At 38.1% G+C, this 25,278-nt stretch overlaps 2 protein-coding genes across 3 annotated transcripts in view; one reads left to right on the top strand and one right to left on the bottom strand.

The window, feature by feature from the left end:
- Nucleotides 1-25,278, bottom strand: part of cacna2d3a (calcium channel, voltage-dependent, alpha 2/delta subunit 3a) — a 116,976-nt gene that overhangs the window by 21,979 nt on the left and 69,719 nt on the right. For both annotated transcript variants that reach the window (XM_044121825.1, XM_044121835.1), the window contains 10 exons: nt 16,492-16,575; nt 16,319-16,390; nt 15,677-15,738; nt 15,516-15,583; nt 13,953-13,998; nt 13,395-13,492; nt 13,158-13,251; nt 12,924-13,019; nt 12,053-12,174; nt 11,249-11,326 (listed from right to left, as the gene is read on the bottom strand). In XM_044121825.1, the coding sequence (XP_043977760.1) occupies nt 11,249-11,326; nt 12,053-12,174; nt 12,924-13,019; nt 13,158-13,251; nt 13,395-13,492; nt 13,953-13,998; nt 15,516-15,583; nt 15,677-15,738; nt 16,319-16,390; nt 16,492-16,575 (820 nt within the window). The remainder of the gene's footprint in view (nt 1-11,248; nt 11,327-12,052; nt 12,175-12,923; nt 13,020-13,157; nt 13,252-13,394; nt 13,493-13,952; nt 13,999-15,515; nt 15,584-15,676; nt 15,739-16,318; nt 16,391-16,491; nt 16,576-25,278) is intronic.
- Nucleotides 1,499-7,418, top strand: LOC122833885 (leucine-rich repeat and transmembrane domain-containing protein 1). Its single transcript, XM_044121843.1, has 4 exons — nt 1,499-2,014; nt 3,792-4,176; nt 4,862-5,067; nt 6,263-7,418. Exons 1-4 carry the CDS (start codon nt 2,008-2,010, stop codon nt 6,790-6,792), a joined length of 1,128 nt encoding a protein of 375 aa, XP_043977778.1. The 5' UTR covers nt 1,499-2,007; the 3' UTR covers nt 6,793-7,418.

Genomic DNA, 25,278 nt, shown 5'->3' with positions numbered 1-25,278 from the left:
CCCATAGGAACAGGTGCAGATTATCCCATCCTAAGCTTTGCCAGATCCTTTGGGCAGCCCACCATCTCTACACCCACATGAAAAACCCGGGAGGAGAGGCTAATTTAAGATGCTGGGCAACAGGAATGGAAACAGGAGAGATGGAGAAAGGTAGAGCTTGGATGATAAGGATGACTACAGACACAGAAACGTGTCTGTAATCAGGAAAACGGTGAATTCTTGCAATCTATTCCACGTGGCATTTGAAGTGAAGAAACAGCACATTCATTATGGAAATACATTAATGGTGGGAGCATAAATCTACAACAGCAGCTTCAGGGCTTCATTCTGTGCGATGGCAGTAATTACACTGATTTTAGAATACACAGGAATGACAATTCAAAACAAAAGCTCAAATCCATTCCACTAAGACACGGAAATTATTTTTGTTCTATGTATGAACATTTAATTTCCCTATGTATGACTGATTTAAGAACTTGAAAGTATTTACATGCTGAGCTGGGTTTAGGAGCATAAAGATGAAGAGACAGAAAATCCATTCTAAATCCATCCCATCACCAATCTCCAATCAGTTCTGTCCCAAGCAGGGGGGTGACAACTGGTTTACAGCCTACTGATTTAGGATTCTAGTAAGGATAGAATAAATGTACTACAGTACCATATAAACATTTCAAACCCTTTGGACTTATTCACATTTTATTACTTTAAAAGCAAATAGACTAATCTATTTTAATAATTGTGAAGTAAATTAATAAAATGCGATTTTTTTTTAATACAAAACAAATCCTGAAAAGTGTGGCTTGAATTTCTATTCAGATCAACCGACTCAATATTTTGAATCGCAGGCTATGGTTTTTTCTGCATGGAGTTTGCATGTTCTACCTGTGCATACATATGAGGCATAAGTTATTTTTACAGATAGTAAAAAGCAAATAGTAGACCCATAATAAGCAGCAGAACAGAACAGGATGCTGCCAAGCAGAAGGGCAAATACCCAGAAACCAGAGTGAGCATCAAAACAGCTCAATAACAAGGATTCGCACAGTAACATGAGCATAACAGTCAATGTTTTAATGAGCAATGAAAGAAAAAAAAAAATTCAAGCAAGTTTCTTGCAGCTTCCCAATGTTGAACTGTATGTGTGCACTAACATGTGCATTTGTGCAAGCTGCGTTGCTGTGCTGAGGGCGTGTTCTGCCAGCCCCTCTGCCCACGGCTTATGCATAATATTATCAAAGCGTGCCTTAGCAATAGGCATTGTGTATTTAAGTGCATGAGTATTTTTATATTCCTCGCTGCATTCTCGATCTAATTTTGTCTTGTTCAGTTATTGCCAGAGTAACAGGAGGTGCAACATGGATGTTGGTGAATGTGTTTGTGCTGTGATTTAGGAGGCACAGCTGTCCAGAGGGAGATGACACACCATCATATACACCAATCCAACTGGGTATAGAGGAGGAGGGGTGAGGGGTGAAGAGTGAGCAAAACAGAGAGAAAGACAGACAAGGCCAAGTGTTGATTTGGTGTCAATGGAACAACAAATTCAGTCATGGGAAGTGGCAATGTACTAAGAACAGCAAACACTTTGAAAAAAAAATATTCAGGAAGCCATATGAGGATTTGGGAGATAGTAAGAGAGCATCAAAAGGAGAGATAGAGAGAAAGAGAGATAGACAAGAAGAGAGAGAGGGAGAGAGAGGAAGAGCTCCGAACTCGAGTGATTTCCAGACTGGCTGGGAGTGAGCTAGCGCTCTGATCTGCCTGCTCTGATGGGGTTTCATGCCCTCGCAGGCACTGCTGGGAAACCTGAGGGCAACGCTGGTTTCTACCGCTTTTCTTTTTGCTCTCAAATTCCCACTCATTGACCAGACCAACCGAATGAGAGCCGGGACCAGACAATCTTAACCTCAATGACGACAAATGGATCCTACACCAGTGAGGCTCACCGCAATACCAAAAGGGAGCTAAAAGAACCTTGAACACAACACGGCCCAAAAACTGGCAGAAATGAGAGGTAGGATTTCCATTGCTGGTGTTTTGTGAGTGTAATTTCTGCGTGGGTAAGCAAGGGTTATTAGGCATTAATCAGAATTTGTAACTTAAATTAAAAATTATAATCATATTTCTACATTAATTGGTTGCTTTCAGCTCAGCGTTGATTCTTTTGACAAGTTGCAATTAGTGTGATATTGACAGTTGATGTTATTCACAGTTGCTACTGTTATGGGTAATGTAAGCATGTCATTATGAACTTCTTGTTAGAGGCTTTATCATGAAGGGACACAACAGCAAAAAGCCAGTCCTTTGTACTGACCTCATTTCATAACTCCTGTTATAATGCCCGATGTGGCTCAAGCCATGTTTATGTGTACACTTGAGAGTTTGTTTTTCAACCAATGCACAAATAAAAAGCTCATGTAATAAAATTTTTTATGTACATGCTATGAGGGCCAAATGACCCAAATAACCTAAAGGATTCCTAGTCAACAGAAGAAGTCTACTTCTTGTGTTGACAAGAAGTTTGTCAAAATAAAGTACCGGTACTTGTTTTGTAACATATTTCTTCAAGTTCAGAGAAGAGTTGTGGTTTCCATGGCCGCAAGTGCTTCAAATAGCAGATTATGAAGTAAATAGGTGTCATTTAATGCATTCATTCCCAAGCTGGAGGTCACGACCTCAAGAGGGTATGTAGATCATTTCTGGAGGCTGGTAAATGGTTGTAGAGATGAATAAAAATTCATGCCACAATGAAATTCCTTTTTTTGACACCGAGGAGGGGTTTATATGTTACAGAGCTTGTGCAAGTGATTTTATATGCGAATTTGAAAGCATGCTTGCCGATAACCCACACACTCCACTCACGCAGCAAAGGAGAAAAAAGAGACACAAACAAAGCAAACTTTGCCACTTATCAGAAGACCTCACTACAGATTATTTCCATTGAGTACACAATTTTAAGGGGTCAGCAAAGGGTCACAAACAGAAACACGACCGCTGGATCACAAATTAAATGGGTGTGAGAAAGAAAACTTGTTTCATAATGCGCGAGAACAAAAAGTATTGACTTTTGAATAGCTTTACAGTGGTTTCATAAGAACAGACGAGTCAATGGCAGTTCTGCCAGCCTATACAGACAAACAGAGACATATTTGAGAAACACCATGAATTCCCACTTATAAAACATTTATTAGAATTAGTAGGAGGAAACATTAATCAAAAATGATTTAGTAATTTGATAAATAATAATAAACATGCCACAGTTTTTCTACCTATGCAACATCTATGATGAAACTTATGAGCAAGCTACACTCATAGACTTGGGTCGGAGCTTGATTTCATTGAGCCTCCAGCTAGTCAAGCCAATGCTATAAATAATGCTGCTATGTTCCAGAGGAATGGACATGTGAAGTTATCTCAAAGGGAATCAGACACCCAGTATGTGCTGCGTATAGATTTGTGTGTGGGTGAGGGGTTACCAAGGTTTGATGAAGTTTCCAGGGGTCACTGTATGAGGGGGGCGGGAGGGGAGCTGTTATTGCTAAGAACTGGTGGTGCGCGTTAGTTATAAGTTTAATTTAAAAACAAAATCATCTGGATAAAAGCAAAGTAAAATAGCAATAAAATAAACGTAAGAGTGACCAATGGACACAGGAAACCTTGAAACTATGGAGTTAATTACACATGCCATTACGTGGGAGCAATTAAATTGAAACTATAAATTAAATCCAAATTAAATAAATGTAGTACGCACTCATGTGGTGTTGCACTGTCTTGTTCCTGTGTCTCCGCAGTGATTTTGGTGTGTGCACTCCTCTCCTCCCTGCCTTTGTCACATGCCTGTCCAAAGGAGTGCAGCTGCAACAGCAACACTAAGGTGGTGGACTGTCGGGGTCGAGGCCTCTACGACATCCCTCGGAGACTATATTCAGACACACAGGAACTGTATCTTCAAGATAACCGTATCAGGGGACTAGGATCGATGGCTTTCAAGGAAATACCTCTTGTCCGCATTCTCGATCTGTCTAATAACTCTATAACATCTATTTCACCAACTGCTCTGCTTGGTCTGAGGACTCTGCAGCGCCTCAGCCTGGCATACAACAGCATCAGAGAACTAGACAAGCGGCTGCTTGGACCTATTCGCTCACTTTCCCATCTTGACCTCTCGCACAACAGGTTAAGTATAGATGCTTGAAACTGTCACACCATCATGAGCATAATTGCAAAACCACGGCAAATAATAAAAAGGAAAAGCAATTGCAATAATTTAACCTAAATAAAATTTTACCTAAATTTTATTTAGGTTATTTAGTTACATTTTGTTGTGTTTTTTTTAGTAAAAAAATACAAAACAAAAAATACGACTAAAAACCTACATAATTCATACCAAAGGACTGCATGAAATAATTACACATTTCTTCAAGAGGAACTTCAAGATCATTGAGAATAATAAGAGACTCAAGTGTCTGGAAATTAATCTTTTAAAGACTTATTCAAACATGAAAGGAAAAAGGAACAAAGGTCTTTCAAACTCTGGAAATATTTTTGAATATGAAATGACTTGAAATACAAGCCTTTGCCAGAAAAAGGTGTGCAGTGCAGTCTTTTCAGTAGAGAGAAAATAAACAATATTACCATTGTGATAAGAGGATAAAAAGCTCAATATAGATCTAAACTGTTGTTTAATTAGCTTTAGTAGAAATATTTATATTAAGGGATTTGTTAACACATACACAATTTGAGGTAACAGTGAAAGATGAGAACAAGAATCAACTTTAAGTTAAACATAAATTTCATCTCATCAGAGATTATCAAAGAAGCTTCCTTTAATCCGATTCTCTTACTATGTCTCTTTTATTAGTCTGTGGGGTTTGCCAGGAGTCATGGGGGACAGTCTGAAAAACCTCAGCTACCTGGGCTTAGCAAACAACAGACTAACAAGATTGGATCGTTCGCTGTTGGACACCATGGCCCACCTGGACAGCATAACGCTACGAAACAACCTCTGGAGGTGTGACTGCCAGCTTATTGGCCTCAAACTCTGGCTGGAGACCTACCTCTTTAAAGGTTAGACCATTAGGAACTTTATTCATACAGGAATCCAAATTAACAGGAAAATATCTGCCACAGGTTCAATGTTATTATATCATAAGTTTCCCATAATGGAATTCCTATGAAATCAAGACAAATTTTTAATATGGCACTTTAGTCCTCCCTGCCACCTCATTTTGTTACTAATCCTCATATTGAATGGCTAAAGCAAATATCCACAGCAAATGAATGACTTTTCTTAGTGACTCAGCTGCTGAGGGCATTTCCCCAGGTGGTTTCAACTCCAGACACTCAGGAGTATATTTTATTCTGGTCCATCTTTTTACACAAAGACATTCCAGCAACGGTTGGGTAGAAACAATGTGCAAACATGGAGAAATACAAGTTCGCTTACCTGAAAATATACAAAAAATTTATAATTTGGATACAAGTTATGTTCTTTTATTGTAGATAATTCTCTTCTGCTTTGTTTTTTACCCTTTATTCTTTTTGTTATGTACAGCATGCTAATAATACATTTGCTAGAAAGTATTATGAAATTATACTTTAAGAAAATATAATATTTACAGCTGAATGTTCCTTGTTTAGGTCCTTCATGCATGAAGGAGAATCTCCAGTAAATGCTCTGGTTTGTCAAGTCAGATAAAGCGCATATCAGCAACCCGTATAATTTCCCATGCTAGACCAAACGCAGCAGGCATTGGATAACAAAATTACCACTCTGCAGCGAAGCCAAGGCATTCATGGAGTTAGATAGTCCGCCTACATGCCCATGATACTCTGACACAAATGTTTTCTTGCCAGATGAAAATTCTAATTAGTGCAAAACAACACAATGGACCTAGATTTAAGTAAGCATACAGGCACAAAGCTAGTGGATAATTATGTTGACAGAATCGGAAGTGTGCCCAAGGATACTGGATTTGAAAGAAGAAACTAGAGGTTAACTGATGAACTCTTGATTTGATTCCTTTTGTGGAAGAACCAATTTCTTTGGATCTTGTGATCCAAAAGAGAGAACTCTTTAGATTTCACATATTTAACATGTTAAAGATGCTTCTTAACCCAGAGGAAGTTGGTCTTTAATATAAATTCTACAATCATCATTATAGGGCAATTGTGTGATATTCCCTGAGTAGAAATGACAACTTGTCATATTCCTTCACACTTTTATCTTGATTTTCTTCACCTATTTCTCCTTACTCTCAAGGTGGAGTTGTGGATGAAGTTCTCTGCACGCAACCAGAAGAAATGAAAGACAAAGACTTGCAAAAAATTCCTTATCAGCTGTTTCATGCCTGTATGACCACAAGCTACCATTACCTGTTTGCCAACATACACCATCTAGAGTCTGAGAAGCTACTGAGAGGCCACATCCATGGCAACCATGCCCATCCCTCCAGCCACTCTCTCCATGTCCCTATGGCAATAGGTGAGGGTTTTGGTGTTGGAGCTGGAGTGGGAGGAGGAGGGGCAGGAGGCATGGCAGAGTGTGAAACTAAGCAGAAGCATCGCCCTGTCAACCTGCGCCATGCCATTGCCACAGTGATCATCACAGGTGTAGTGTGTGGGATTGTGTGTCTGATGATGCTGGCTGCAGCAGTGTATGGATGTGCCTATGCGGCAATCATGGCCAAATATCAGCGTGAGTTGAAGAAGAATGAGGAGCTGGCTGCAGCACAGGGGGCTGATCATGCTACTGCAGATGAAAAGGAACCACTGGAAAATGCTATTGCCTAAGAGATGGTAAAGTTTGCCCTGAACTCTAAGCCTCTTCCCTTTAACCTAATTATCTCTGGATGCCATGTTTGGGTTTGTACAAAGAGTGAGAATTTTTTATTTTTGCATAAATGTACCTAATATTTGAGACTTGGGTAGCTACATTTCACAGGTATTTGACTATGCACTGATAAGAAGAGTATCTTCCACTTTAAGCAGATTTCAGAAGCTGAATTCAATATAAATTTTGTTTTATCTAAAAAAATAAGCATATCAATGACAGAAGAAATCAAATATATATTTATAAGTATGTACTTGTAGGTATTTGTAATGTAATACTTTGGTATTTATAGAATGAAATATATATTTTATCTGTTTTTTTGTTATTGCTCATCATTTTGAGTTTGTTTTAGACTCATAGTGAACCATATTAGGCAGCTGTTGTCAGTCATGTCCTCATCTATTTGTATCAGTGATGTGCATTTTAAAAAAGATGAGCCTGTGACTTAACTTGTGCTTGAGAGAGTGTGTGTGTGTCTTTGTACATGTGTTTACAGAAAGATGTGTCAGATTACAGAAAATGTTAAGTGTCTGTGCCTAGCAATGCTATAAAGGTCTTGTGAAGGAAATATATTTTTGAAAGAATATTTTCCTGTCAAATTGGGGAATTCATTGAAGCAATAATGAAACAAACTAAAATAACAAGAACTTGGACTCAGCCTTTATGTATGTATTTTATGGGTTCATAGATCAAAATAAAGAAAAAAAGACTGCTGCACAAATTATGTTTACACATACAAGTACAGTTTTTCCAATCAGTCTTGTTTGTAACATATTACTTGTTACACAATGTTAAACATTTCCTTCAGTATGTACTATCTATAATAAAGGAAAACATCGTTCCTGATTACTTTATGAACACTGGCTATCAATTTCAAAAGGTCTATGTCCGTAAGAATGAAAAGGAACTATAGTAGACCGAGATTTTGTGCAGAGAAATCCAAGAAACTTCCAGCTAGCATTCATTATAGTCTGGTATGATGATGCCATAGTACAGTAACCTTGAGTTCACAGTATGTAAATGAAAATTTATATTGAAAGTTTTTCATATGATCTGTTGCAATTTGTAATTGACTATTATTATGGTTGTATTAACATCACCTACAACTTTGATTTATTGACATTTTTATGTTGATAAATACGCAAGTAAAATTAAGAATAAATACTAAGGAGTAATTTTAAAGTAGGTATGTTTATTGTATAAAACATGATAAAGTTTCATTATTTTGGACTTTATGAAGTTACAATGGAATTAAAACTACCTTATATTAGCTGGTTGATTAGTCTGGCTATTCACACAGGCATTTTGCTTGTTAAAAAATAAAACTTCCCACAAATGTAGTTCAAAACAGAACCGTTAAAAAAGGTTAGCTGAAATCTTTGAAGAGAGGTTCTCAAGCAAATAGACTAACAGGCAAACAAGCAAGTCAGACGTACATTATCTGTTTAAGCTTAATTTAGCTGCTTAAAACAACTCAAACTGAATAGTTAGTGAATATTAGCAGTCTAATATTCCACAGTAATTGGTGGAATCCCATTAGTTCCCATGTTCTTTACAGCCAGAAAAAAATTGGATTACCTACACCGCATATACAAGGAATTTCAAACTATAAGAATGGCAGAGTATAATTTATTTAAAGTTTTTAAAATATAATTGCTTACAACACTGGTGTACCGTGACACCGGTAGGCCCAGGCTACTTTTGTTGAAATGCCTGCTTTGTGTGCTGTAAAAATATTCTAAATTATTTTTTAAACTTTTCCCAAATATAACACAACATTCTTTTCGGTGTAACTGTAACAAACAAATCTATAGCATACATTCATATTCATTAAATTAGGACATTATTATAAGTCATTAATCTAACAAAAGAAACATGTTAGAAAATAATATAAGTTTGATTTTCTATACTTTAAATGTACCTAGTATGTTTTGTGCATACTAACTTATTCAGAGAGAAAATTCATGTAGTTAACAGCATTTTAATTCGCTGTGTTTACTCGGTGTAATAGAACAGCAAATTGAGGTACACAGATGCTATCGGTGTTCATGCCTGACCTGAGTTGTACGGTTTTGTGTATTTCACGGTAGCAGCTTCGCTGCACGTGGCCTGGGATGTGACCACAAACACTGACACACACACAAACTGACATGCTGGCGTAAACGAGTATGTACGTACATGCACGGCGACAATGTTACTCCAGTGATGTCTGCAGGGCCAGTGGCATGTGACGTCACTGGCCTGTCCTGTTAAGTTAGCGTGTTGGCGTATTCACAAGTCTGCAGCTCAGTGGAGCGCAGGGCAGTGAAAACTGGCCCTAACCGGCTTATGCTAAATTTGCATTCTAGCCTACATCTCGCCCCCTATCTGATACTCTTATATAAAATCATCCTTATAGACATGCAGAGATAGGACAAGCGTGATCATCATTACTGCACATCAGCACCCACTACAACAATAGGTTTCTCCTAAATCCTTCTGACTGATTAATCATTTGTTTTGCTGCTCAGAAGGATTTGAGTAAATGCTATTATGCTGAATGAACAGCGATGAAATGAGCAGGGTCAAATTATTCTGTGGGCTGGTGCAAACTGTGGGCAGCTTGTGCATCACTCTGCTCAAACTCTAATGCATAGTCATGCACAAACACATACTGGGTGTGTATGTAGTGGCACTACACAGACTCTCCCTTCGTTGTCCTTCTGCTCCAGTGGTTCCCCCCAGGCAAAGACTACCCACAATGCACTGCTTTCAAGTCAACGTATCCAGGCACCGAGAAATAATTTTCTCTTTCTCTGCCCTTTTACTTCTTCTCTTATTTCATCTTTGAATTTATTAAAGATCATCCTCCTCTTTCGTTCCATCTTCATGTCTTTCCACTTACGATACATTTCTGCAGTTCTACTTGACCTCAGATGTTAACTGTATACATAGAGATATCATTTAAAGACGCATTATGAATATAAGTCAAAATTAATTCTGTGTTCTGATACCTTCCCTATGGCTTGAGCAATAGAAAGTATAACAAATTCAAATCTGTAAGTGGTTGTAAGCTTCAAATTTTCCCACTTTCAATTTTTTTGAAGCATAGGATTTTAACCTCCACACACAATTGTGAAAGAAAATAATTTAAATGTCATCAAAATTACTAGAAATATTCTAAATTATTTTGCGATTCTGATCACAAAACAATTAAAATTATTTCATAAACAACAAACTAAAGATGGTGGGGGCGATGAAATGCAAATACCTTATTATTTGTAATTACAATTTGCCTAATTAAACAGTTGAGACAGCAACATGCTGTGAATGTGGAGGCTCACCTGCAATCCAGATTTACCTGCCTCACATTTAGATTTTTGTTGGATACAAAATTTCAGATGTAGCGTGCAACTTTTTTTCTTTTTTTTTTCTCTCTTTAAAACTGCTTTGCTATTTACAGATCTCACCACCTTCTCTGAAAATACTCGGCCTTACAGTACAAAGAAAACTGAGTTTACAATATCTCTTGGAATATTTTTTATGGCAATCTCCGTCTTAGAAGCGTTTAGGAATATTAACGAGTTCGAAAGCAAGAAGTCTTTAAAACACAAAAAAACTCTATGCTATTCTGTTATTGATGTAGTGCATCTTTAGAAATTTCTTTTTTTGTCTTGTGAGTTACTGAGTGACTCCAGTCAGATTTTTTTGCTCCAAGCCTCATGTTTTATTGCTTATAAATGAGATTTTATAAAAGTGAAATGCAATTGGTGCAGAAAATGTATTTCAGAGAGGCTGTTTTTTTTTTGTTTTTTGTTTTTTTACTAAGGTAATTATTTAGGTATATTCAGCTGAATACTACAATTTCTTTGCTTTGTCTTACATGAAATAAATGTAAAATGGGACAAAGAATGCACAGCCCTGACGAATGGACATTCACTTCAATATAATTTTGGGTGTATGCATGGCATTTGAGACATATCTCAACCTTTTGTAGACTACAGAAAATTAAAATAAATCACTAAAGGCCCCAAAATGGTATGATACTCAAACTGGAGATGAATCAATGTAAACCTAGGTGAACCTCTAACTCTAATTATAGTTGCAGAGTTGACATTCTGAGTCAAGATCAACACAAACATAAGATAAACATATTTTACATATAAAATATTTAGATATTCTATGCATGTTGCTACATATTTTGTGTGCTACTGTGCAGTGTACAACAGATGCAACTGAACACATGAAAACACATGGAAAGCCAGGACATGTGGGCTACAAGTGTTTCAGAGGAAAATAAGCAGGGGGGAGGACAACTGGAGAGCAGGAATATAAAGCAACGCAGTGTGAAGAAGAGAATAACACAGTATCTGTCAGTGTTGAAGAGTGTTTGTGTAAGAGAGACAGAGAGAAAGAAGCACTTGAATTTCCACTTACCAGCAGCTATGGGGGATTTCCTCTCATCCAGAAGTTGAATGGCAGTACTAGCCAATACAACACTCCTGTTTTCTGAACCTAAATCACACACAAGAGGAACAGATATCAGAACAGAAAAAAAGAAAACTGATTGAGCAGTGACTGGAGAGACATAAATTGATTAGAGAGACATAAATTTACAGTAACATATGTATGTATGTATGTATGCTTTCATACATCCATATATATATCAGACTGTCGTTGCTACAGGTACCACATTACTTGGAGGAAGGGTGCATCTAAGGCAAGTCAGGCAAGTAAATAAGAGGCTTTCAGATCACTTGTAATAGCTGGCACTAATGGAAAGCCTGAGGCTGAGAACATGTTCTTCCTTTGGCAGACATAGCATTTTTTTTAGCAAAACTGTTAAACTGAATATGCGTGAGATGTTTGCATATTAGTGCATCCATTTATAAAACTGTGGATTCTGGGCTATTCGCTACAGAAAGAAGCGAGCCTCTCCCTAGCATATCTTATTCCAGCCATCAGCAATCAGCCTGGTCCAAATGCAAACAGAGCAGAATTAATAAGAGAGGAAAGGGAAACACAGATAAAAGCCAGAGAAAATAATGAAATCAGGATAAAAGTAAAAAAAAAAAAAAAAAAAAAAAGAGAGAGAGAGAGAAATGCCAAAAAGTGTTGTGTGATGAGTTGTCAAACACATGATGTAACCAAAACTAATTAAAATCTGGCTAGACCAATATCCCCTTTAATAGTTTAACTAAAAAAAAAAAAAATCAAACAAGAAACAAATGCATAGCTAACCTGAGTTGAAAGGCAGAGAATAAATAAAGGTGCCAGGAACTTGTTCTGCTGCTCTCTTGTACCATAGAGGAAAGTGATCAGCATTAAACACTCCCTCTTTGTCTTCAGCTGTCAGGAAGTCTCTTGATGCAGACAAGAAACATATGATATCAATAATGAATAAACAAGCTAGTAAGACTAATTAGATTTGAAATCATAAATAAAAGCATTCAATATAATATCTTAATCAGAACTTTATATAAAATGGTAATTTTGGGCTTTTAATGATGTATCTTAGTTGTATTATTTTTTAGCTGGAATAACAAACTTGAATTACTTTTAATGTTTTTAATGCTTTAATGTTTTATTTTTCCTTTTTACATATCTCATTCCTCTCCAAAGTTGTTTTGGAGAATAATTCACTGTACAATTAGAAAACTAGAATTAAGTCTAGTTTCAACCTTATAATCAAAATGGGCCCTCTAAAATAAAATTAAATTAGTTACAATGTCCTTGGACAACCCAGGTAACACTAAGGACAATGTCTATCACTAACTGGAAGATTATAGAAAATAGAAAAAAAATTTTTACTTGTGTAACTCCATCTCAAATTTGCTGCTAAATGGTTGAACTTAAGAAGAATTTAGGTTTTCCAATCAAACAATGATCTTGAATACACACTAAAGCCAGCTTAGAAATGGATAAGGTTTAGGACTGACTTTATTCTTATTGATAAAAATCATTGAAAGTGTCACATCTGTTTTAATTCCCAAAAAGGAATGGTTCAAATGCAACAATGTAAGCCCAAAATTAATCCCACATATACACTCTTGGAGTGTTTGCAAAAATCTGACTATAACACACTTAAAGTACTCATATATAGATCACTTACAGGTTTGTGAGTTCGTCAGGCACCACAAATAGATTAATTCTGGACAGCCCTGTCCTTGTACCAAGATAGGCAATCTCCACACCTTTGTCTGAGTTTCTGTATATTGAGACAAGTTTATAAACTGAACTGCCTTTGTGGGCAGCTGTGTTATTGGCATCAGAAAAATAAGACGGGCTGTTTAAATAGCACAAATATTTCATAATAACAGTGAAATCAGTGGAATGGGTGACTTACTCTGACTTATTGAGCACAAGACTGGTCCAGTAGGCTTCCAGTGGAGCGGTCACAACCGCATCAAAGAGAACTTCCTGAATAAGTTCCTTGTCACCTGACAGAACAAAGGCAAATAGAGCACAGTTTTATAAAAAAGAAAAAAAAAAAAAGGGGGTTATTTATTACAAGTAAATACAAATAACATGAGCTAATCCAGTTAAAGAAAAAGCAATATACTAAAAAATAAATGTAACTTACAATGCAAGTGGGGTTCCTGCCCACTGAGATACATTTTTATTGCTTCTATTTGAGACAAGTAGCGATGCTTGGGGTGCTCGTCTGTGTTGCAGTATGTCCTATAGCAAAACAGGAGTGGAAAACGAAAAGACAAAACAACAAACATAAGTTTTGTAGTTGTAACCGACTCAAGATCAGCTTCATTTTAAAATGACAGTCAACCAACAGATCATTAAATCTATCTACTTGAAATTGGTTTTCAGTAGAGGTGAGACATCCCTTCTGCACTTAGGTAGCTTTGGATTACAAATAATCTAAAACCATATATTAAAGAAGAAAAAAAACATTTTGCTTTGCTTTCGATCTACAAGGATTAGTTAGAAAAGCATTAACTCTAATCCCTTACGATGACCACAAATCACAAAAATAACCCAAGAATCTGCCAAAGTCCTAGAAATGCAATAGCAACTCAGGCATTTTATTTTCTTAAATAAGTTTTGATTCATAATTTAGATGTATATATAAAATTTAAACAGAATAAGGATGGAGAATGACATTTTATTTTCGTTATTTTCTCACCATTCGTCAGCCAGTGCAACATCAGGATGCTCCAAGTCATGAAGTCCTAAAATAGAATGATAATATTATGTCTCAAAGTGACTGTCTTAATAAAAGTGACAGGCATCTATATTTAAAATGCAGGCCAACTTAAACACAGAATGGTTGAAAAATGTCCTTTTTGTCCGAATATGACAGGTTTGATTAGACCAGGAAGAGCCAAGTCATGCTCAGAGAGCCCTGCATGACAGACATGTTTAGAGAAACACTTGGAGACAGAAACCTACAGACATAGGCTCTGCTCCATGAATATTAAAGTCCATGAAGCTGGACATGAACATAGACAGAAAACACTGACAAGTACAGACACACACCATCAAGCCAAACAAGGATATGAACAGCAAAACCACTTAGTTATACATGCAGAAACTGGTACATTGAAAAGGTAAAGGGTAAAGGTATTGAGTACATTTTTATTTCTATATTGTATTTTCAAGCGGGACTGCCTTCCTGAGCAATCTTGCTCAAAAAACATCTTGCTTCCAGGATAGTCTTGGCTTTCTCTCCTTGACTAAGGTCGTCTCTGGTAGATTTCCTACCGGGCCAATCAGGGAACAGAAGGAGAAGTTGTGAACGATGACGTCAATTATCTGTGCGGTTTTAGAATTGCAATCTGCCTGTAGTTTTAACAATGGCAGTGGAAGAAATGTTGACCACACTCTCTCTTTGCAGTGGAGGATGATGATTTGCAGTGCAGACAACTTCCTGTAAACTTCTTAGAGTCGAACTGGCGGGTTACATACATCACAGGCAAATGTTTGTGACCTCAAAACAGTCCACACCTCCAGGATGTAATTGTTTCTCAATAGCCAAGAGCCATGGACCCTCTGTACAAAGCAAAGTGTAGGACAAGTGGCTGGTTTCTCTTGACTAATGTGAGGGCAATTTTTTGGCTACTTTAAGAATAAACATTTCTTAACTTCGAATCCCAACAGCAAAGGAATACATCGCCTATTTTACACACCTTGTATGCTCAGTTATGGAAGAATAATGCTACATGTAGCTAGTGGTTCAATTTGCCAGCAGAATATAAATCATTATAAAATAATTTCACCTGGCTAGCTCACACTAAATAGAAAATTCATAACAGCCATAGTACTGCTTTTAGTATTACAGCTGTTTATACCCAAAATAAATTCAATTAACTGAGTTTATGTACAATAAATATGATAGGATAACCTAATTTATGGATCAGTTTTTGTTGACATCTCCAAGTGTGTGGAAAAAGTGGCTTGTCAAAGATATTGATGTGTATTTTATGACAAATTGGCTAATTCGAAATAGTTCATGGAGTGTTTAACAGTTATTTTTCTTGCTGCTTAAATTCAGCTGTTAAACTGATGGGGCAAAAGTATTATTCCAAGCTTTGAAAGCTATCAACACTGGAGCACACACTGACACAAAAAAGGAAGAAGACATGTTGAGGAATCAATAAAAACTGCAGAAAGAACTATGAGAACAAATTAAGGTGAAACCTAGGGTGAAAAGCTGAAGGAGAAAAATAAGACAAGAAGATTTTTCTACCTTCTTCCACAGTGACGTTGCCTCTGAAGAAATATTTCCCATGCCCTCTGGAAAGAGCAACTCCTAGACTAAGATTGAAATAGATGCATTTCAACACAAGCAATGCCAAAAAACATCTTTCTTCAAATAATAACACAAATAAAAATATCAAGCCTTCTTACCTGAAAGGAGTGCCTTTAATATCTGTGTAGTAGTAATCATTGTGTAAAACCAGTACGCGTTTCTGAAATCAAAGATTAAAGATGATTTAGCAAATATTTAGTTGACCAATATCTGTTATCTGATAAGATTTGTTACAGTCTAGCTCCATCTAGTGGTACATTGATTGCATGGTTGTGGTTGGGACTGCTGACCTGCTAAGCTATTGCCGATGTGTGTTTCAACTGTGTACTTTGACAATTGTGAACTTGGATGTGGGAATTCTTAATGATTGGACTAATGTATAAAGCAGTCTAAGCTTTAAAAATGCTAAATACCTACACACTTAGACACCAACACACATTCATTCGAATAACACTCTACATCAGAGACAGGCGAGTAGTGAAACTGAATCATCAGGAGACTGCAGACCCCTGCATTCAGCAACATGTGCTTGGTGGAGATAAGAGGCTCACACACAGACACACACAGGCATATGCAGAGCAAATCAAATCAGAAACAAAATCCCTAAGTCATGGCAGTGCATCGCTGTGCCAGGTTTAACAACCCCTTGGCAGAGTGGATTCTCACTGTTGGGTTGTTTTGCTCATACACCTTTTGGAGGCAAATAAGTGCTAGTGTTTTCTGAATTTTGGACAGCCTACCCCTTTGTCCACACTCTTCGTCACCTCCATGGAGAAGGTCCCCGTCTTCCTGTTGACCATGGCATTTCTCAACTAGAAACACACAAAAAGCAGATACAGAAAAGCCTTGTAGATCTTCAGATATTCAGAGCAGCACTGTGGTGAGGCTTAATGTAGATTTGCTGGTGTCTGACCGTGTCATCCTTATCCTCCCATTCCACTTCAGACAGATCCACACTGCTGTAGTTCGGCTTCCTTCGCTTTTTGCCATCACCGTACTGGACACCAGGAGGACACAAATTCAACCAAAAATGAAAATAAGCAGACTGTAAGTTCAACATTATCATAATAAAATTTCAACTCAATATTCATATGCCAATATAAATAAAATGCTAGGAAACACCATGAATGCATAAGATAAATTTACATGCTTCTATATTTTCACTTATTTAATTAGTGATTAAATACGCTGCACCTCAGAACTTTGTCTTTTCAACTATCTGAACCCAGTTTTCTTAAAGTAGTAACATTTCTCATGGTAAGGAATAGAATACCTGAGCCACAAACATGAAGATAAATGCTTTTACACTGGTGATAAAACCCAGCAAACAGTGGAGATGTGGTGGAGAATCTGACAATACCTTTAATTGCTAAAAAGATCAGGTCACAGATTTGACAAATAATTTTTCAAGAAACTTCATATTGTCATTTCACCAAAGAGCAACGCCTTTTGTTACGGCTACTCTGGCGTCTTAACAAGCCTCCAAATTTTCTCTTCGCCAGAGTAGTCCTAAGGAGGAGGTCTCTGACTCGTCAAATCCAAAAAGCACTCATGAGATGGCTTCTTAATGAAAGATATGAAAACTTTTAATCAAAAATAATCTCCGAGTTGACTTATAATAAGTAAAGTTTATTTGACGGTAAAGAAAACCATTCCACTCCTCACTCCTCTATCAAACAACCAGAACTTCCCAGCTGCTGCCTGCCTGCCAATTATAGAAGTAGGCTGACTGACGAGGAGGAGGGCCCCAGCACAAAACAAACAAACAACAATAAATCCACCACTCATCTGCAACATCAACAAAAACAAATTCATCCAACCCTTTACAGGCTCCAACATCCCGGCCCTTAATTGTTAGCCTTAGCAAATAACAATTACAAAAATAATATTCACAGGAGCCTAGTATCTAGCAAAAACATTACATAAATTTAATTATAGTCATTTTGTCTGTCAATGCTATCTAGAGCCTTTCAACATTCCTATTGCTTAGAACAGTCCATAGTAATTTTAAAAAGTCTTATTTCATTCTGCTGCCTCCATTAAAAGACAGAGTTTATCAATTGGTCGCTGGATAACATTGGCTTTGGTTTTAACCAAAACACTTCTAACAAATCCTTTGGCATCCGGAAAAGTCTTCATAATACGACCCATTGTCCATGCACTCCTTGGTGCCAAGTTATCCACAATAACAACCAGATCTCCAGGGCTGAAGTTCCTCCTTTTGGTGTTCCACTTGTTTCGTTCTTGCATGAGTGGGAGATACTCCCTTATCCAACGTCTCCAGAAAAGATCTGCAAGATACTGCGCTTGTCTCCATCTTCTTCTTGAATATTGATCCGTTTTTTCAAAGACTCCTGGTGGTATGGTTGCCTTTCCTTTCAGCTGGAGTAAATGGTTGGGTGTTAGAGGTTCCAAGTCATAGGGGTCATTTGACACAGAAGTAATTGGCCTGTCATTTAGAATGGCTTCCACTTCACTTAGTGCTGTTGACAGGGTTTCATCGTCCAGTGTTTGTTCCTTTAGAACAGATGTGAGGGTCTTTTGATTAGGCGTATTAGTCTTTCCCAGACTCCTCCGTAGTGAGCCCCAAAAGGAGGGTTAAAAATCCATTTTATTCCCTCTATTAAAAGAGTCTTTTGGATTTTTTGATGATTCAGCTCTCTTAATGCTTCTTGTAGTTCCTTTTGTGCTCCCACAAAGTTTGTTCCACAGTCTGTTCTGATGCTCATCACTGATCCTCTTCTGCAGATGAATCTGCGTATAGCATTTATGCATGAGTCTGTGGTTAAGAAATTTGCCATCTCCAGGTGGACAGCTCGACTCACCAGACAGGTGAATATGACTCCCCATCGTTTCACCTGACCTCGTCCCCTTTTTACTTCAATAGGACCAAAGTAATCAATGCCAACATGGCTAAAAGGAGGTAGGTCAGGATTTAAACGGTCCTCAGGAAGGTCTGACATTTTCTGTTCACCAGGTTTTGCCTGCATGCGTCTACAGAATACACAGCTCTTGATAATTTTTCTGGCTAAAGAGTTTGCATGAGGGAGCCAAAATTTCTGCCTTAACTTGGACAGCATGTGGCTCCTTCCTGAATGTCCAACTTGGTGATGAATTTGTTGTAAGATGAGGTAAGATATTTGAGAACCTTTAGGTAAAATGATTGGGTTTTTCTGGTGAATTGGCATTGCGCTTTTGTTTATCCTGCCACCAACTCTCAAAATGCCGCAATCAAGCATTGGATCCAGTTTGAGGATGGTACTTCTTGAACTGAGAGGTTTGCCTTGTTCCAAATAAGTAAATTCACAGTGAAAGTAGCGTTTTTGTTCAAAACAAATTATAGCTTTCTCTGCATTCTGCATGTCATCCACTGACAGGTTTTGGGTCTCATGCTGATTTTTCAACTTCTTCCTCATTCCTGAAGACATGTGCGTTTGGCTTTTTCTTTGCTGGCTTAGCAGTAGAAGATGTCTTTTCACCTTTAATATCCAGGCTACAGACTTCTGAAGTCTGTTCCATGATGAATGATACTCGATTAGCCTGCATATTGGATTTTGATCCTCCACTATCACACTGTTAACTGTGATCTCCTTTCTCACCTCAGGATCATTTGCTGGTATTTCTTCCAGACCTTCTGTGTGGCTCGGCCATGTTCTTTTTTCTCTGCTGAGATATTCAGGACCGGTCAGCCATTTTGATCTTAGGAAAGCTTCCACATAAAGCCCTCTTGATGCGTCGTCGGCTGGGTTGACTTTTGAACTTACGTATCTCCACTGGCTGGTGTGGGAGAGGTCATGGATTACTGCAATCCTGTTGGATACAAAAGTGTGAAATCTTTTAGTTTGATTGTGAATATATTTCAACACAGATGTACTATCTGTCCAGAAAGTTGAATCTGTAAGTGGTAATTGCAGCTCCTTCTTTAGCATTCGATCCACCTTTGCAGCCAATGTTGCTGCTGTAAGTTCCAGTCTAGGTATGGTCATCTGCTTTAGAGGGGCCACTCTAGCTTTTCCAAATATGAAGCAGATATGGATTTGACCTTGGTGATTTGATAATCTGAGGTAGCTTACTGTACCATAGCCTGACTCACTTGCATCACAAAAATGATGCAGTTCAGCAGTTTCCATGTGATTGAAATTTTCAGGCTTTATGCATCTTGCAACTTGAAAGTCCTGTAGCAGATTTAACTGCTTGAGCCATCTTTGCCAGGGCTCTGCAAATTTCTGGGGAATGACATGGTCCCATCCATACTTGGATCTGCAGAGTTCCTGGAGTAATTGTTTAGCTTTTAAGACAAAAGGAGAAAGAAATCCTAACGGGTCGTATACTGAACTCACTGTGGAGAGTATACCTCTTCTGGTAACAGGTCGACTCCTGATGGCTACTTTAAAACTGAAGCTATCACTGAGAGTATCCCAGTGGAGTCCAAGTGCAGACTCAACTGTTATTTGTTCTTTCAGCTTTTCTTTGTCCAGATCTAGTTCCTTAAATGCTCCAGCTCTGTGATGTTCAGGGATGCTTGCCAGCACTTCCTGGCTGTTGCTGACCCATTTTGTTAATGTGAAACCTCCCTCACTGCATATTCTGGTGAGATCGGTGACAAGCTTTATTGCCTGGTTTACTGTTGCCACTGATCTGAGACAATCGTCCACATAAAAGTTACTTTTAATGGTTTTAATAACTTCATCAGAATAGTGCTTCTGGTTGTCAGTAGCAGTTTGATGCAGAGCAAAGTTAGCAATGCTTGGGGATGATACAGAGCCAAAGAGGTGAACTTTCATCCGGTAAACCTCAAGAGGTTTGTTAATGTTCCCTTCTGGCCACCACAGAAACCTGAGGAAGTCTCTGTCCTTTTCATCCACATAAACTTGATAAAACATTGCCTCAATATCTGCCATTACTGCAATTGGTTCTTGGCGAAACCTTAACAGTACCCCAATAAGGGTGTTTGTTAAATCGGGACCTTGGAGCAGCTCCTTGTTCAGAGAAGTTCCTTGGTATGAGGATGTACAATCAAACACCACCCTCAGTTTGCGCTTTCGCTTATGGTAAACACCATGATGCGGAATGTACCAGACATGTCCATCCTCCCTGCAAAGCTGCTCTAATGGAACCTTTTCTGCATATCCCTTTTCCAAAATGTCCTCCATGAAGGATGTGTATTCTTCTGCATACAACATATCCTTCTTAAACCTTTTCATAAGGTGCAGTGTGCGTTCCTTAACCACTTTATAGTTATCAGGCATAACTTTGTCTTTATTTCTGAAAGGAAGTGGTAGGTGATAGTGTCCATCTTTAATATACAATGAGCCAGAAGCAATCTCCATAAAACACTTATCCTCAACAGACATCTCAATTTTCTCCTCATACAAGTTCTCAGAGAAATCCTGGTTATATTGTCTGATGAGTAAATCCTTCAAATCAGTAACCGAAATTCTGTTACTTGACACTGCAATAGGCCCAAAATATTCTGTGGTACTATCAACACCAAGTGGTCCAGTTACCACCCATCCAAGCACTGTTTCCATTGCATACGGTCCGTTATCATGACTGTTTATTATTTTCCATGGCTCTAATGCTCGAGGAACATCAGTTCCAATGAGTAGTTCAATGTCTGCCTCAATTTTCTTTAAATGGACACCCTTGAGATGAGGCCACATCTCCAGATCAGCTTGTGTGATTATGTTTTCTTTTGAGACAGGTATTTTATCCTGTGTGTAAACCTTTGGCAAGTCCAAGTATGTGCAGCCCTCCAAGTCTCCCACCTCTAGTCCTCTAACCTCATAGGTTCCTGCAGGCTTTTCCTGTCCCATTGTTCGCAGAAGTATCTCAGTTTTACGTCCTTTCAAACTTAGTCGGTTCATCAATCTTTCAGTACAAAATGTTGCCGTGCTGCCCGGGTCAAGGAAAGCATAGGTCTGAATATATTTGTCCCCTTTTGCCACCTTAACTCGGACGGGAACAATTGAAAGTGCACATTCTCTCCCGGCCCTGGTTGCATCACCTGCTGAAACAAGAGCACTGCTTATGGGAGTTACTTCAGTCTCAGTTTGACTGTCCTGCTTTACAACTTTTGCACTTTTAATATGAAGTACTGTTGGATGTCTCATTTGACAAACTTGACACGTTAGTCTTCTCTTACAATTTTTGCTTAAATGACCTTTTAGTAGGCAACCAAAGCAATATCCATGACTTCTCAAAAATTCAACTTTAGTATCATGTGACTCTGTTTTAAAACGCGAACAGTCAGTTAAGTTGTGTTTTCCCTCACAAAATCCACAGTGATGTATGATGGGACTGGGTATCGTTTCAGGAGGTGGTGGAGGCAAAACTGATGGCTTTATAGCACATCCTGTTTTCTCTGTAGCTATTGATGTTGCAAAGCTGCTGTTTTTACCTCTTATTGATTTTAGCTCACCTTTGCCTCTTGGGAATGTTTGTTTGGTTGTTGTTTGGTCTTGAAGGTCTCCAAACAAAGGATCCAAAAGCATATTAGCATAGTTTTCCACAAACTCGACAAGATGTTTAAATCTGACTCTCCTGCCAGTTCTCTGTTGTATTTCATAAGCTGTGGTTCGCCATCTTTCTCGCAGTTTATAAGGTAGTTTGGATGCTAGCAGCCTTAAATTTGATGGAATTTCAAGTTCCTCTAAGTACTGTAAGTCCTGCATTGCATTACAACATCCTCTCAAATACATTGCATATGCATACAGCATTTTTCCATCCTCAGCTTTAATCGCTGTCCAGTTCAAGGCTTTATCCAAATAAGCTGCAGAAACTTTCATTTCATTTCCGAAGTGCTGCTTTAATAGTTGTTTAGCTTCTCTGTAGCCTTTACTTCCTTCGGCTTGTAAACAACTGCGGACCAACTCCCTTGGCAAACCAGATGTAAATTGTTCTAAATAATATAGTCTGTCTTTATCATTTCTAGTCCTGTCTTCAATTAATTGTTCAAATGCATGAACAAAGGAATGGTATTCTAATGGGTTACCATCAAACACAGAAATATTTCTTGGCGGTAACAAAGACAGGTTTTGCTGGCTGACAATGAGTTCTGCTATGTCATTTTGTCTTTGAATAACAACATTCAAATTTTCATTATCAGCAGTAACCACCACATTTTGATAATCTTGTACAGTTTGAGATGCATTATGATTGAAAGTTGCAGCTTCAGTTTCACTTTCAGTGAGATTCCCACCTTGAGGCCCATTCTCTGCTGTGCCCAAACTCCTAGGAGAAGACCTGCATCTCTCAATAATAGTCTGTTGGAGTGGAGTTTTTGGTATAGCACCTAGCTGCATGAATTCCACCTTGCCCTCTCTCGAATCTAGTTCTTGATGAGAGCTATAATATTCATTCATGCCGTCACCTAAAGATGGTTTCTGATCCACCTCATCACTTTGCAAAGTCTTTATTTTAGCAGTTGATGCTGCAAGATCAGCTTCTAGCTCAATTTGCTCCATTCTCAACTTCAATTTCGCTTCCTCTATTTGCAAATCATGTTTCTCTTTCAAGGCAGCCACTCGTGCCAATGCAGCAGCCTGTTCTGCTTTGGCCTTTTTTAACTCTACAGAGACTGAGGAAGATCTGGATCTTGATGATCTAGTAGAAGAGGATTTTGATTTCTGTGATACATTAGATATGCTGTCAAATGGTCTGATTGTTGATTGTACAATGTCTTTTTTCCAGATTTCAACATCTTTCAAAAAATAATTTAAGTTAGTTATTCGAGGCTCAAACCAGTCATTGTAATCATTGTCCTTTTCTTCCTCTGATAAGAGCTCTTGAACCAACTTATGAGCATTATTAAACTCATCCACAGCTTCTTTAAATGCTTGCACTGAATCATTGACGGCATCAACATTTCCTGCATCCGTCATCAAAGCCTTTATTTCATTGATTTTTCTGGTGCAGGCTCCCAATCTGCCTCTGCGCGAAAGAACGCGCACCTTTAACCTGTCCTCATACGTAGGTGCAGTTTCCGGTTCAGACATTGTTAATGATCACACAGATCCCTTCTCTTTCAAATAAGTTCATCAATAAGCATTCTTCTTTGCCACAGTCCGTTTCCAAAATCATAAACTTCGCTTTCTGTACTCATCGATATTTTCTTTGTAGCGCAGCGGCGCTTCCATTCATAAACTCGATCAGCTGATTTTACTCACGGCCCGCTGACAGCTTTCTTTGTTCGTCTGAGAGCGATCGGCTGGTGATAGGCTGGATCCTCCAACTTTGAGCTTTTCTTTTCAAGTCATCAGTGGGTTTTCTTTACTTGTTACGGCTACTCTGGCGTCTTAACAAGCCTCCAAATTTTCTCTTCGCCAGAGTAGTCCTAAGGAGGAGGTCTCTGACTCGTCAAATCCAAAAAGCACTCGCGGAGATGGCTTCTTGTCGAAAGATATGAAAACTTTTAATCAAAAATAATCTCCGAGTTGACTTATAATAAGTAAAGTTTATTTGACGGTAAAGAAAACCATTCCACTCCTCACTCCTCTATCAAACAACCAGAACTTCCCAGCTGCTGCCTGCCTGCCAATTATAGAAGTAGGCTGACTGACGAGGAGGAGGGCCCCAGCACAAAACAAACAAACAACAATAAATCCACCACTCATCTGCAACATCAACAAAAACAAATTCATCCAACCCTTTACAGGCTCCAACACCTTTTATTATATGAGCAATGGTTTGGCTTTGTAAAATCCAGTGAATAATCAGTTGCATGACTCAGGCAAATCACTTTCACCAAAATAGGTGTGCATTTAATTTTTCACAAATATATATATATATATATATATATATATATATATATATATATATATATATATATATATATATATATATATATATATATATATATATATATATATATATGTGTGTGTGTGTGTGTGTGTGTGTGTGGGTGGGTGGTTTGTTTGTCCAGTAGTGAGAACATTGAAAGATGAAAACCACTGCAGACAAGGAGATTAGAAAAAAAACAAAACTCATCCAGTGAATTGCCATTTGTAATGGTAGAGTGAGATTTTGGCATAAACAGGATAAGAATACAAATCCATCCTCCTTATACAAGATTTCACATTGGTGGCTGTAGCATAAAGGTGTGGGGGAATAATTTATTGATACACTATGGGCCTTTTGGTACCAAGTGAGAATCAGCTACAGTAATGTAGTACCTAATGCTCAATACTGTTCAACCCACTGGCTGGTTGTTAGTCAGCTGCTTAATCTGATCATCTTGTAAAGGTGTCGTATAGCAAAAAGTTGTTCCTTGACTGATGAATTCCTACATATTTGCTTATTTTAAGATGTACTTATAAATGCTACTTTTCAGAAATCTGTCAGTAAGGACCACCTCCCACCTCTCAACAGTTGCTGTTCATTAACATCTTTAATTAGACCATTATTAAACCCTCTGTCTGTCTGCTTCACTGTCTGCCCTCTCCTCGTTTGTTCCTTCCACATCCATCATTATGTCTTCATTTTATCATCCGAGCTTGTGCCCAGCACCTTTTCGCTCTTGCTTCCGTTTTCAGAACATTTTGGACATTGTCAACTCCCTGAGCCCCTCCTGTCAGTATGCTAACTTCCTTCACTCTCTTGTGAAGGGAGTGGGTGAGCACAATAGAGTTAATCACAGCCATTCAGTCGCCCTATCTCTGTCTATTCAGAGAGCAGCAGAGGGCTAGGAAATTCTCTCCTC

This window comes from Gambusia affinis, linkage group LG01, assembly GCF_019740435.1.
Source record: "Gambusia affinis linkage group LG01, SWU_Gaff_1.0, whole genome shotgun sequence".
NCBI lineage: Eukaryota > Metazoa > Chordata > Actinopteri > Cyprinodontiformes > Poeciliidae > Gambusia > Gambusia affinis.
This window is presented reverse-complemented; position numbering and strand designations above follow the sequence as displayed.

What these genes read in the sequence shown, in the direction of transcription:
- LOC122833885 (XM_044121843.1), top strand. An exon ending in CTTGACCTCTCGCACAACAG is followed by an intron (nt 4,177 to 4,861) that starts GTTAAGTATAGA and finishes CTCTTTTATTAG; the next exon opens with TCTGTGGGGTTTGCCAGGAG. An exon ending in GGAGACCTACCTCTTTAAAG is followed by an intron (nt 5,068 to 6,262) that starts GTTAGACCATTA and finishes CTTACTCTCAAG; the next exon opens with GTGGAGTTGTGGATGAAGTT.